The sequence below is a fragment of the Oxyura jamaicensis genome, chromosome 3 (assembly GCF_011077185.1).
Source record: "Oxyura jamaicensis isolate SHBP4307 breed ruddy duck chromosome 3, BPBGC_Ojam_1.0, whole genome shotgun sequence".
NCBI lineage: Eukaryota > Metazoa > Chordata > Aves > Anseriformes > Anatidae > Oxyura > Oxyura jamaicensis.
The window spans coordinates 47,040,980-47,055,248 of NC_048895.1; the positions used below are offsets into that span (position 1 = coordinate 47,040,980).

The 14,269-nt window shown below is 36.2% G+C and overlaps 1 protein-coding gene across 1 annotated transcript in view; it reads right to left on the reverse strand.

The window, feature by feature from the left end:
- The window catches only part of PACRG (parkin coregulated), a 210,800-nt gene that overhangs the window by 162,671 nt on the left and 33,860 nt on the right, over positions 1 to 14,269 (reverse strand). Inside the window, exon 3 of the mRNA XM_035323310.1 lies at positions 3,109 to 3,243. Within this exon, the coding sequence (XP_035179201.1) occupies positions 3,109 to 3,243 (135 nt within the window). The remainder of the gene's footprint in view (positions 1 to 3,108; positions 3,244 to 14,269) is intronic.

Genomic DNA, 14,269 nt, shown 5'->3' on the forward strand with positions numbered 1-14,269 from the left:
TGTTTCAGTAATTACCAAAACCCAACTCAACCAACCAAAGAAAAACACTGCATATGTCTCAGGAACAAACAAAATCCTATAGTATTTCATTTGTCAGAATAAATCATGTTTCTGAGACCCCCTTGCATTTTCTCTCATGCACCACTGGGTAGACAAACTAACAAGAGCGAAATGAACCATGATATACATCACATAAAAATAAAGAAAAAAAAACACAATAAAGCAATGATACTGTGCAATGATAGTAGAATTAAAATAACACTGTTACCTTTTATTCTTTTTATCCTTTCACTAGAAGTATCTGATTCATAGAAATAAATATAGTTCAGCCGAGATTTTTTAGGACATTTTCCTTGACACATTTCATTAGTAAAAGTATTTTTTTTCCATTTTCATGAATTGAAGCAGTATTGAGTAAATTATATTACTAGAATAATTACTTATTTATTCAGGGTTACAAATGAATATGATAAACAGATTAAAACGAGCCATTAGACATATAGTGGCTATTTTGACTATTTATATGTCCTTAAAACAAGTAAAAAATACAGACCTTTACTTTATCTGCACCTCTAAATAATAATTAATGCTGAACAACCTTAGCCTCTAGCAGCAGCAGGCAGTCTCTAAGACATTAGAAGCTATCTAACGTAAAGTTTGAACTAGAAAACTCCTATTTGCCTTTTTCATCTACTTAAACTGCACAATAATCAATGATGGTTGTGTGCCAAATTAAACAACAGCCTGAAGTAATTCTACTATCTCAGTATTGTTTTCTTGCGTGCCTGCCACAAAACTCAGCCTAGACTGATTTGTGAGTAAATCAAGTGGATTGAAATAAGGGAAATAAGCTTGGACCCTGCCATGCTGATGATATAAGAATAGAATAGTGTGCTGTTATGCTGCCTTTTTGGATGTATACTGAAGTAGTGATAATTTGTTTTGAAAGAGATGAACAACAATAGCAAAGAGAACTGTTGCATGACATCATAGCCCTATTCCTCACTAGCTACAATGCCAATGTTTTGACATTGCTAGGTGGATATTAGGGAGACATTGGAGTGATAAGATTGCAATTTGCAATTAAAAACAAACAAACAAACAAAACCTGCTGGGTCTTTGACCAGAAACTCTGATCTTAAGATTGTTTAAAGGTAATATATCTTCAGACAACTGACAGACACAGTGAACAAATGCTTGTTTTAGAGGATCCGCATTTGTTGGAAGGCTCATAGAAAGCAACGTAGCAAGAAGTTAAGTAAGCAGCCAATAGCATCATCTGGTGGAATACTAATCCTTATAATCATAGAATCATTTAAATTGGAAATGACCTCTAAGATCATCTGGTCCAACCTTTAAACTAGCATTGCCATGTCCACCACTAAACCATGTCACTGAACATTACATTCATAAGTTTTTTGAAGACCTCCAGGGATGGTGACTCAACTACTTCACTGAGCAGCCTCTTCCAATATTTCACAACTCTTTCAGAATTTTTCCCTAATATCCAACCTAAACCTTCCCTGGCACAACTTAAGGCCATTTGCTCTTATCTTATGACTCACTTGGTGCTTAGGAGAAGAGACCAATCCCCATTGAAGTATGTACATCAAAAAGCAGCTAAAATGACGTAAATTGTATCTCTCACTCTGATTTTGAGGAATTAGAAGTTATATAATGCTTCAGGATGAAAACTAAATTCTAATAGATTTTTGCATATGTTTGCAAGTCACCTTTGGGTCTTGCCTGGTTATGAAAGATTAGAGGGCAGATTTCAGTTGTAAACTCATGATTTTTTAATCCAGTAAGGTCATAACTAAGGTTGCCTAAAGAACAGCTGCAGTCTCATTGTGATCATGGGTAAGGTGTTGGATAGAGCTTCCCTTTATTGAAAGAACTATTAATAGTTCCTTGAGCTGATCTAACATTACTATGGGTAAGAAACTAGTACTTTCTCACAGCATATATCCATCTTCTGTAATTAAATAGACAAAAAAGCTATCTTAAAACCTAGTTACAAACAAATTATACAGTGCTACTTACCAATGTATAGGTCTAACCCTATTAGCATCATTAGCAGAAGAATCAGTTATCAGTTTTAAGATTGCAAAATCTTTTTTCTCTTTTCATTGTTAATTAATTAATATAACTATGTATTTAAAATTGTTATAACTTTCTTGAATGAAAAATTTCAAACATTCTACAAATCTAATGTATTTTGCTTATTCATATCATGTTCGTTTTCTGTAACTATCACTGCTTCCAGCAAAATCTTATTGTAGTCCAATAAATAACACACAGGAAAAGAAATCATGATAACCAAAATAATTAAATAGTAGGAGCAGGTTAAAGATCAGCATACATTTTTCAAATTAAATTTAAAAGTCTGCAGTGGTTACTTAGAAGATTGGCAAGTTTTACAAATAACATCACCAAGCCTTTTAGGGAGAAACACAGCCGCATTAGAATGGAGTCATTAGGCAATACATTTATTTTGAAGCCAATTAACCTTTTGTCAGAGAAATGTCGTAGCTGTAATGGTTTCAGCAGTGGAGGTCAGCCTCTAACAGGGGCACGTATGACAGCGATTACGCTGTCTGACATATGCTGTAGACTGAGAGTACAGCTGTGGAATGAGAATCTGCCTTCGTTTGTATTCTGCTCTGCATTTTCAGGGAGCAGCCAATCTTGACCTATCCATTTAGGTAATTAAAGCTTCTATTTGGAAGTGTCCTGCAGGAAGGTGAAATCTGGGGGTAGATAAATGGCTGCTGCTCACTGTAACCAGCCACTTCCATTATTTGATGGACTGCCTGAAATAGGCTGCATTGCCAGGTCCTCATAAAAATAGAGATGAATTGGGCAGGAGGCAATTCTCTAAAGGCAAAGCAATTCTGTCATCTTCCTTTTTGCAGCATATAATTTAATTGTTAGCCAAGGTAGACAGCTGACTCAGGGACCTTTCTGTAATGTCTCTCCCACCATCTTCCATTTGCTAAGAAATTGCATCAGTTTATTTACTTATAAGCCAACTTTGTTTGACAATGAGAGGTGTCACTTCAAGAAGCTTGCAGCTGTGAAGGCTGTCACAGCTGTGCCATGACTTACCTTCCAGGCTATTTTGTTTCCTTTCGTATCATGATCAAGGGCAATTGGGAAGTCTCCTCGTTCATAAAACTTGCGAAATGCTGTAGGCTTCGTTGGTCTCTCTTTAAATGCTCCTGCAAGTGGAGGCCCTCTTACCTTAAACAAAAATAATAATAATAATAAAAAAACATGATTCACTGGTAATTCATTTTTAGAAAAAACTTAATTATATGGCTTAAAACAGAAACAAATTAGAAAGTCATTGATATTTGAAATTATAGTTTGCTTTCTTCCCTACTTCACTTCTTTGAAAGTACACTTTGGCAATCTACAGGTTTTATTAATTGCTTTTTTGTTGTTGTTGTTTCAGACTCTCACATATAAACTGTTTATATCTGTAAGTGGCTACCTCAGTTCCCACTGCATTTTAAAAAATAAAACATCAAGAACATATCTACATTACATAGCGAAAGTTATTTGGACAAATAAGCATTTTGCCTTGAGAAATATCTTTTCTATTTGTTTCTTTATAGAAGTCATTCGGCTTGTGTAATTGTGCCGTCTTTCCATTGTCTTTCCCATGACAGTTCCTACTTCACCAGATCCATTCCTCAATTCCTATGGATATGGCTTTCATAGGACTTCCAGTCCCTCAGTATTGATGGCTGAAAGAAATGCAAGAAAGTCTCTTCTCAAATTACTCCTCTCTGTCTGTGTTGCCTTTGAGGAAGAAATTTGATTCAGTTCTACTTGGTACCTTAGCTGAGTTATGTCTGGTCAGAGTACCATGTAAATGTCCACACAATATTTATTTATTTATTTTTAGACAAACCTAGTAGTAACAGCAAGTAAAACCTGGCACAATGATAACAGAATTTCAAGTACTTTTATGAAATCTATTGTTTAAGCTAATTAGCAAAGCTGATCTTAAATGCTAGAAGAGACTAAGAGAGCTAAACTAATCTCAAATGCCCTTGACAATTGATTATTCCTTGAGGATTGATTATTCCTTGCCCGTTTTTCCTTTTTTTTTATAGCCATACATCTGAGATAAGAACTTCCTCCAATTCTCTCCATATCTCTTTCATCAAAAATGCCATTATGACCTTTTACAATACAGAAAGTGTAATTTTCAAAAAAAGGTGAGAGCTTAAAGGATCATAAATCATACCTAGTTTTTTGTATTGTTCTAATTGTCTCATTACATTTCCATGTCTTTCAATGACCTTGACGTTAGTTTCTAGCAGTATATTCAGCTTTTCATTGAACAGAATACAAGCATCTAACATCTTTTGCTTCACTTCTTCTATTCTGTAATTTAACTGTGCTAACTACAGATCCAACGTGACTTGGCACTTTTTTTCCTCCAGAGTATTCTGACATTTTTTACTACCTGTAAGAATGAGGTAGTACGGTCAACTAATGATATGCTTACACTGTACTTTATTGCAAATCATTTAAACTGGGGTTTCTACACTGTGACCTATTGCTACATAGTATTATCACAGATAGACCATGTCTAGTGAAAATAGATTTGATATGCATAGCTGTAATTTTGCTTAGTAAACGCATCTGCAGCAATTGAGCATAACATTTCAAGAAAAGCATTTCAAACCAATGCGAATAAATCTACACTTATTGTTCTGCAGAGGTACAACTTGTTCTGTGCCACCAGTATAAGTACTTTGACCCTTTATATTTTATTATTATTATTATTATTATTATTATTATTGCATTTGAGGCATGTCTACAAGTCACTGGTCATTTGAGGCCACTAGTAAAGTTATGTCCTTTTCATATATTTTTCAGTACTGGTATGACCTTCACACATCCTTTAAAATATGTGTTTCCATATAAAATATTAGGAATCACTGTTCTATTAAATTTTAACTTAAATTATGATAAAGAATATGTTGTCTTGCTTACATAAGCTACAATCTTAATTATTTGTGGCAGACTATCATCATTAGAGGTAACTAATGCAATCCCAAACTACATCTTATCTGCAAATAACCATTATTCTTCCCAAGTCATGTTAGTAGTTTTGATATGAACTTTTTTTTCCTATGGCACTTTTGCAGATTTTCTGGAAAACAAGTTTGTGTTAACTTCTTGCAGGAAAAAGTTGCATTCCTTGCGTTTCCTTGCATTCAGTTTCAGTTCCTTGCATTCTTCATGCAAGAACAGAAAAAGTAGAAGGAATAAAATTATCAATTCCTCTATTATTTCTCTAATATCCCTCTATTATATATAAAAAGTCTTTCAAAAATTGACCATAAATCCAATTATCTGTCCCTTTACTGCTGAAAGGCTGTTGTACATTATTGTTGTTTCAATGGTTAGAAAACACATTTTAAATAATATGTCAGCTTTGATCTGCCACCTCTAAAAAAGATATGGTAGAATTAGAAAAGTTTCAGAGGACTATCAATGAAGTTACGGAATAGCTTATATAAAAATAATAATTAACCAGGAAAATGATTGCTAAGGAGGAATAAAATAAAGACCTATAAAATCATGCCTTCATGAAGAGGATGGATAAGGACTGATTTTCCCACCGTCTCCTTCAGTAAGAGCGCAGGGCATGACAACAAGCTAGTAAGTCACAAATCTGGAACAAAGAGAAGTAGTTATGTATTCATGTAGCAAGTCATGGTCTTACGGAACTCCCTGTCAAAAGACCACGTTGTGACTTTTAGAAGTTTCTGGGCATTCCATGTGTGACTGGTAAAGATGATGAAAGAGAAGTACATTCAGGTTTACCAAATCCACATTATCAGTGATCAGAAATACAAATAGTATTATCCTTTTTCATGAGATAGATAAAGTCTTTCTGGTAGACCTCCTAGCATTACATTTAGTCTTTTGTTAGGCCACATTACACAGGCAACTCATAGTTATCCTTTGATTAACTGCTATAACAACTAGCTTTTGCAGTAGATGAGCTCTGTTAATAACAGAATTTCTTGTCATTAGTTTTAAGTGCATTACCTTGTACTTTGTACTATTATATTTTAAATTCCATTTCTATTACACCAATTCTGAAGGGCTTCCACTTCCATCTGTGTGACATTCTGATCTTCATCTATTTTAATAACTACTCCAAACATCACGTTAACTGTAAATTTTGTTATACAATCCTATTTATTTTTTTTTGGTCTAGGTCACTATTTAAAATATTAAATCAGATTAGCCCTAAAACCAATTCTAAAGAAGTTCCATTATCATATCTCTCACTTTGACATTATTTGCTCTTACTGTCTCCACTTCAATATGGAATTTCTTACAATCTGATGCATATCACAACTCTTGTACTCCATATCAAATACTTAGCAATAGTCTAGATAGAGAGCTGTTGTTTTTTCCTTTGTCTTAAAGATGTTTTGCTTGTCAGTTTGCTCTGTAATAGACATACAGCTCTATAAATACCAGGAAGGACATCTGACTCAGATAAAAATATCTAGGCAGAAATGAGCCTAAGGTCTGCCTAAACCAAAGAAATATCACCGATCAGGAAGACAGTGGAACTGTCTCTGCATTGAGGAAATGGTACCTTGCATGACTGAAGAGTTATTGCTCAGCTTTAAGATCATTACACGGAGGCAACTTATTTCTTGTGTTTGCATCTTATCAGATCAGATTATGAGACATTCCCTGGAATGGCTCCACTGGGCAAATACCTTTAGTTTTCTTTCCTCCCTATCCTCATTACTAGGGAGACCATCACTATCATACACTGTTTGGAACACTGTTCTCAATAGAGACTTTCTTGGGCCATTCTAGCCATTTATTTGCAACAGTTTGCCTGAGGAAAGAAAAATAAATATATATCATTCACTTTTTTTTTTTTTTTTAAATAATTCCTGATCTATCTGCAATTATTTTATATATTTATTTCCTACACATAATTTTTCTGTAGTGCTTTTTGAGACCAGACTTCTTTTTGTTCTCTATTTGCAGATCATCACAATGCTGTAATAGTTTCTGAGGACACATGTAGCCCATAATTTTATGGGAAAATGTAGAATCAGTGGGATACTTCCTACTGATCCTGGTGACAGTTCAAATAATCTAATTTGCTAAGCTGCTTGCATACATCATACAACATTATGGAAATACTATGGCTTTAACTTTCAAGTGAAGACTGATATGGTTTAAATGGCTTATGGGCAACTGGTCACAAATGGAGTTTCTGAGGATTACTGTTGGATCTGATGCTATTTGAGTTTTTATAGAGAATCTGGATGCCAGGACTGAATGCTCACTACCAAGCCTGTGAATGACACCAAACTGTGAAGAGTGGTATTGTACACCAGAAGGAATAGCTACTGTACAGAGAGACCTTCACAAACTAGGACAAACAAGATACGCACAATTATAATTTTGCACATGAGGCTAATAATCCCAAACAGCAGTACAAGCTATGTGGGATCTGACTAGTTAGGGTGAAGCTTTGCTGAGAAGGACCTGGGGGGTTCTTATGGACAGCACTAAACTTGAGTCAGCAGTGCCTTTGCAGCAACAAAGGCAAACTGAGCACCAGCTTGCATTAGTAGGGGTATAGGCAGCAGATCCAGGAGTTCCACTCAACAATTGCTGACACATAGTACATTGTGTGCAGTTCTGGTCCCTTAGAGTCCACGAAAAAAAAATAAAAATAAAAAATGAGTGAGTCTACCAGAGGACCACAAAGATGATTAAATCTTGACAGAAGATTCAATAAACTGGATGTATGCAGCCCAGAAAAGAGAAGGTTTAGGGTATGATTTAATCACTGTCCTTCAATCTCTAAAAGGCATTTATAAAGATGGGGGTGTTCTCTTCAAAAAGCTGCACAGGGCAAGAGGAAACAGGTGCAAGTTGAATCAAGGGAAATTCTGCCTGGATACAAGAAAAAGTTCACTGTGAGAAAAAATAATCATTAAAATAGGTTGCCCAGAAGTGGTGAAATCTCCATGAAAATGTTCAAGATTTGGCTTGAGAGGGACCTGAAAAAGCTAATCTAAAGCCCAGCTTTCAACAGACAGTTGGGCCCGATCATCTCTAGAGGTCCCTCGCAACTGAGGTTTCTCTGGGATTTTTTATTTCTAAGTAAAATACGCAAAAAAGATACCAGATCGTGTTTACTTTTGATAATGAAATTTATCTTCCTGCATTTTATATTATTAAAATTGCTGACTTAAAAGGTCATTCTGAAAGTATTCAATTTATTGGAAAAAGCAGTCATAAATACTGTCTTTGGCAACCTAACAAAGATATTTCATTGCAACATAGTTAGAAAGACTAAGATTAGAGTTCCAGTTAATTAAAGGTTAATATTCATGATGGCAAAGTATATGAAGCAATAAACAGCTTCTGAGGTTCGTTAAATGCCAAAGAGAAGTTGAACGGTTTGATAATTGCAAAACTAATTTATTGTAATTCTATGCCAATGAACTATGTGACAAGATAAAAAATACAAACCATTAAGCAAGGAAGGAGAAAGACCTTTTTTTTTTTTAATTGACTCATGGGTATTTTGAAACATTCTATAGGGTTGCTTCTTAGACTTTAGTAATGGCACATTAAGAAAATACTATGACAAATTATTTGAAATCAGATTTAAATAGTAAATAAGTATTTGAAGACTGAATTTGCCTATTTTTTCTAATTGAGTGTCAAGCTATGCATACTCAGGGACCTAAGTATGTACCTTCATAGGATGACTGGTGATTTTCTTAAAAACTAACACAGTAGTTTCATGGGCACTTTAAGCAAGACAAAAATTGTCACTGACATTGAAATAAGTGGTCTTTCACCCCTCAAGCACGCCACTGGATGCTATCACAATGTGCAGCCTTCTGTTACAAACACAAGCTTTCGTGTGGGTATTCAGAAGACCAGATCATAAACAAAGAGTTTTTTACAGTTTTTGCTTTTGTTTTTGTTAGGTTAAATTGTGAAGTATTTTTCCAGGTTTACTGGAAAGATGTGTGAACAATTAAGCTGGCACAAGGGACGGAGCAGCATGGAGTGTGACAGGAAGAAATAGGTGACTGATTCTTCAAGGAATGGGGCTGAATTTATATTGAGCATCAAGAATTAATTGGACACTGTTTCTCATCTGTTAATGCAGACATAGGCCTTTGTGTTCCAATCAGAAGTCAATAATCAGAAGTCGAGATTTGTGTGAAAAATAAAAAATATAACATATTAGGACTGGGGTAGTAAGATATTAAGAGAGCAATGTTTTTACTTCCTAAAAGTAGAATAGACTGATATCTTGCTGTTGTTATTTAACAATTCATATATTTTTAAAAAATACATTACCAGTGACTTTGTAATCAAATTTAATTGTTAAAGACATATCTTTACTTAATTGATACAAGTTATTGCATTTAGATGACAACTGTGGAAAAAAAATCCAGTTTTCAGTCAGCTGAGTTTCTTACAGAAAGACTGTAACTTAAACAGATCTTTTTTGCAGTTTTCATTCCCACAAAAAATATTTTATAACACTTATCTTTGAAGCTATAGAGATCGGAAGTCACATGGCCACTCAACCCTTTTGCCTAAAAAATGTTTGCAGTCTTCCCTGAAAATATAACACCACATTATCGACTGGAAGACTGATATTTTTTCAAAAATAGACTAATAAATCGTATCTCTTTGTATCCAAGCTGAAAAATGAACTTGTATGAAATTGCACTGTATCCACAGAATGGAGTCTATCACCACAAGCTAGTGTCTTAGAGCAATAGCACGTAAAGGCAATAGCATCAAGAAAATGTTTGTATAACCAATGACAGGGTCTTAGTCCCTTCTCTTGTACTGGTGTCAAACTACCACCTCACTTAGGTAATGCAGCATAGTCTCGCTGGCAGTTCACTGACTTCCCCACAGGAAGTGTCACCATTCTTTTCTTTGTGTACTGAAGCCAGAAGCTGCTGAGTATAATGCAAGATACATTACATAAATCAAACAAATTGTACCATGTAATGAAATACTCAAGCTATCAGGAATAAAGGCTAAATAATATACCTAGCCTTATGCAGTGCCATGTTAACATACAAAGTTTTACTAGAATCATCAACTGCAAGGTCCTCATCCATACAGTGTGATAGAGCTCTTAATCTGTCCAGCAAGGCAGCTGCACAACACTGCTTAATTACAACTTGTGCCCAGGTGCAAAAGCCATGAACTCCAGAGTTCATGGTTCTGGAGTTAGCATGCATGTATGTACCTTACTTGTTTCTGTACTTCTAGCACAGACCATCATCTTAAGCAGCATGCATAAGAAAACTTTAACATTTTGGCAATTACTTACTGACACAACCAAATAATTGCATGATTATAGTATTTTGAGACATATCTACAGCTTTCTCTAATAAATGTAAGTATTAATAGTGAAGACTTGGAAACACAAATCTTAGCAAGTGTTAATGTAGTGGGTTTACGTGACAAGGTTTTGGTAGCAGGGGGCCATAGGGGTGGCTTCTGTGAGAAGGATCTAGAAGCTGCCCCATGTTTGGTAAGGGCCCCACTGCTGACCAGAACTGAGCCAATAAGTGATGTTGTTTGCACCTCTGTGAGAGCAGATTTAAGACAGGAAAAAAAAAACGCTGCGCCACACAGCAGCTGGGAGAGTGAGAGGAGTGAGGAACAGCCTTGCAGGCGCTAAGGTCAGTGAAGAAGGAGGGGGAGAGGTGCTCCAGGCGCCGGAGCAGAAGTCCCCTGCGGCCTGTGGTGAGGACCATGGTGAAGCAGGATGTCCCCCTGCAGCCCATGGAGTACCACGGTGGAGCAGGGTTCCACGCTGCAGCCCGTGGAGGAGACCACGGTGGAGCAGGTGGCCCTGCACCAACGGAGACTGCGGCCTGTGGAAGACCCCTGCCGGAGCAGGTTCTGGGCCGGACCTGCAGCCTGTGGAGAGGAGACCACGCAGGAGCAGGTGACCTGGCAGGAGCTGCTGCCCGTGGGGGACCCAGGTTGGAGCAGTTTGCTCCCGAGGGATGGACCCTGTGGTACGGACCCATATCTGGAGCAGTTCTTGAAGAGCTGCTGCCTGTGGGAAGCCTACGCTGGATCAGTTCAGCAAGGACTGCATCCCGTGGGTGGGACCCCACAGCACAGGGGACGAGAGTGACCAAGAAGGAGCGGCAGAGAAGAATTTCTATAGACTGACCATAACCCCCATTCCCCCGTTCCCCTGCGCCGCTCGGGGGGAGGAGGTGGAAGAGGGTGGATGGGGGGGGAAGGTGCTTTTGGTTTCTTTCCTTTGTTTCTCACTTGTCTAGCTCGTTCGTAATAGGCAATAAATCTTACTGTCTCCCTATGCTGAGTCTGTTTTGCCCATCACAATAATTACTGCGCGATCTCCTCATCCTTATCTCAACCCTTGAGCCCCTTTCATCGTATTTTCTCCGTGTTCCTCTTTGAGGAGGGGGAGTGAGAGAGCGGTTGTGGTGGAGCTCGGTCACCCACCCGAGCGAAACCATCACAGTTAACAATCAGAATCTGTAGATAGGCATCCCCAAGAGTGTCTGCTCTTACTGGCAAAAAGCAGCAAAGCCTGTATAGCTCTTCATTTATTGATCATAATTTGATTAAACTAACATAGGTAGCTGTTACATACTACCATCATGTTTTGATTTTGCTATGCAGACATACCTAAAATCAAATCAGAAACTTCAAATGATAGCAGAGGCATAGGAAAATGTCCCAATGGATACTCTGAGTTTCACATTAATTCCTTTTATTTAATATCAGTATCACAAGCATTCAATATCAAAAGAGCACAGTCCATCAACGTCTATCAGACAAAAGCATTTTATATCCAAAAAGAAACTTGTGAGATCTTTCCTCACATGTGCCACTCTTGATATGCTTTAAATGGTGCCACTTCTAATGCTTGAAATCTACTTCTGGGGCCATTGCACAAATCTGGACAACAGATCAAAGCTCATCTCATAACTTCAAAAGTCAAAATGTGAGAAAACAATTTTAAGACCCCAAGATGAAACTTCTGATAGAGGTCAGCAAACATTACAAATGCTTCTAAAGCACCAGAACTTGAAAGAAAAATCAGATGTGATTTTGTACAAAGATATTGTATCTCATTATTGCCTTGAGATACAACTGAAATGAAGTCGTAAGCTGCATACAGAATTACTCTATTTCATTACCTCAGAAATGTTATTTTTGACTGGGGAAAAGATAAGCTGTTTTGATAAACCAGATGCATCTATGATACAAATTGCTGTAGAGAACTCTGTCCTCAGAAGGTCCTCCATCTCTTATTCTCTGCTGGAGTATAATGCAACTATTTCATGTAATTTCAATTTCTCTCCTTATGCTTGCTAATCAATTTCCTTTAATGTAAAGGAAGAAGATGAATGACAACTAATGTATTTCTTCCTCTCCTTCTCAGTCTACAGATGAATACAGTTTTCCTTCCTTCCTTCCTTCCTTCCTTCCTTCCTTCCTTCCTTCCTTCCTCATTCTCTTTATCTTTCTCTCTCTTTTTTCTCTCTTTTTTTTTCCTTTCTCTTTTCCTTGCTCTGTCATTTTGTCATTTTCAAGAGGCTTTCCACTGCATCAATTCCACTAAATCTGAGAGCCTTTAAATTTTTTCCTGATAGTGGAGATTCTTCCATCCACATTCTAATGTTTGGAAAAATATAAATACACTGTGAGAATACTTGCATTCATGTTTCAGTTGGGATCATGAATGTGCTTTGAAATGAACCTCACAATCATCCCCAATTATGGTGCTCTGGTTCACATAATGAAACAGTTTCTAAATGAATGAACTGGAATCCTTTCAGACAACAGTCAGTCAGAATGAAGGAAATCCCTGTAACGTGTAAAACATCATATGCTCGGCATCATCTCTTTTCCTTTGGTTATCCTTTCTATTGGCTTGCACTGCTCACTGATATAAAAGCAGCCACAACACTCTTTATGGATACATACGTATTTTTGAATGACAAATCAGCATGCTGCAGAACTACATACAGCAAATTATAAGAATGCTGTTAGCTTGGAAACAAAATGAAATGTGGATTTTATTTTTTATTTAAATTATAAGATTTATTTACAATTTACTTTTTCTGATTTCTGTAATGTTTAGTTTTTTATAATGCTCATAAACATTATCATGGAATATCTGTGTGCATTTCTAAGTAAAGAGTTGGTAAAACTCTAAAGTATTAGGATAGTTATTTTCAGCCTATTTTGCACTTCCATCACACACAGATATGAAGGTTCATGCTGGAATGCACCTACCATCCTAACTTATTATTGTGACCCTAACAGAGGATATCTAGGAAACAGAATAAAAGCAAGACCATAATACAGCGATCCTGCTTCTTGTTATTCTAAATTTCCAAAGATCTGCCATCCCTTCCAGGTGAATCTATGCCATTTCTCCTTTTGGAGACATTGATTTTGGTGTTTACCTGATTCTGCATCAATTCATTTTAAAAATAAAAATAATAATAAAAAATAATAAAAATATATAATAATGAAAATAATAAAAGATAATCTGGAACTAAGAACACACTGCTCCATGTTGCATATAGAAAAAAAGTGTTAAAGGTACTAATAAAACTCCCAGCTGGATAATTACCTCAAAAATTGTATAAATAAATCAAAAGGAAAGATTACTGGTGATGCATGTTGGCCAAAAGTAGTTGTTCCAAAACCAAATAAACTATAGAGATACTCCATGCATATAAAAGTATTGATTTTGGACTATAGAGACAAATAGGTTGATTACCAATATTTATGATGTCATATTGGAAACTTTCAGTGGCCGTTTTTATTTAGTCCTAATTCCATAATACAGATAACAACAGACCAGAAGACAACAGAAAATCTGGTACCATGACCAAAAATCTGTTATTTTTTTTTATTTTTTTATTTTTTTGTACCATGCAATTTAAAACCTCTTGAGTTTCACCAAACTTCTCAAAAAGTAGGCACAGTGTCATGGAATCAGTTTCCTGTTTTGACTCTAATTACAGAATCATTACCAACACTTCATAAGAACAATAAAATAATAATAATAATAATAATAATAATAATAATAAAATCGATGGTGAGCCTATTTTTAGCCTGGTATTCTAAGTAGAGAAAATAATCATCCTTCTCTAAAGCTGTATACTCTCCCCTCTGTAACTTTTAAGTACAGCGGTCAGTT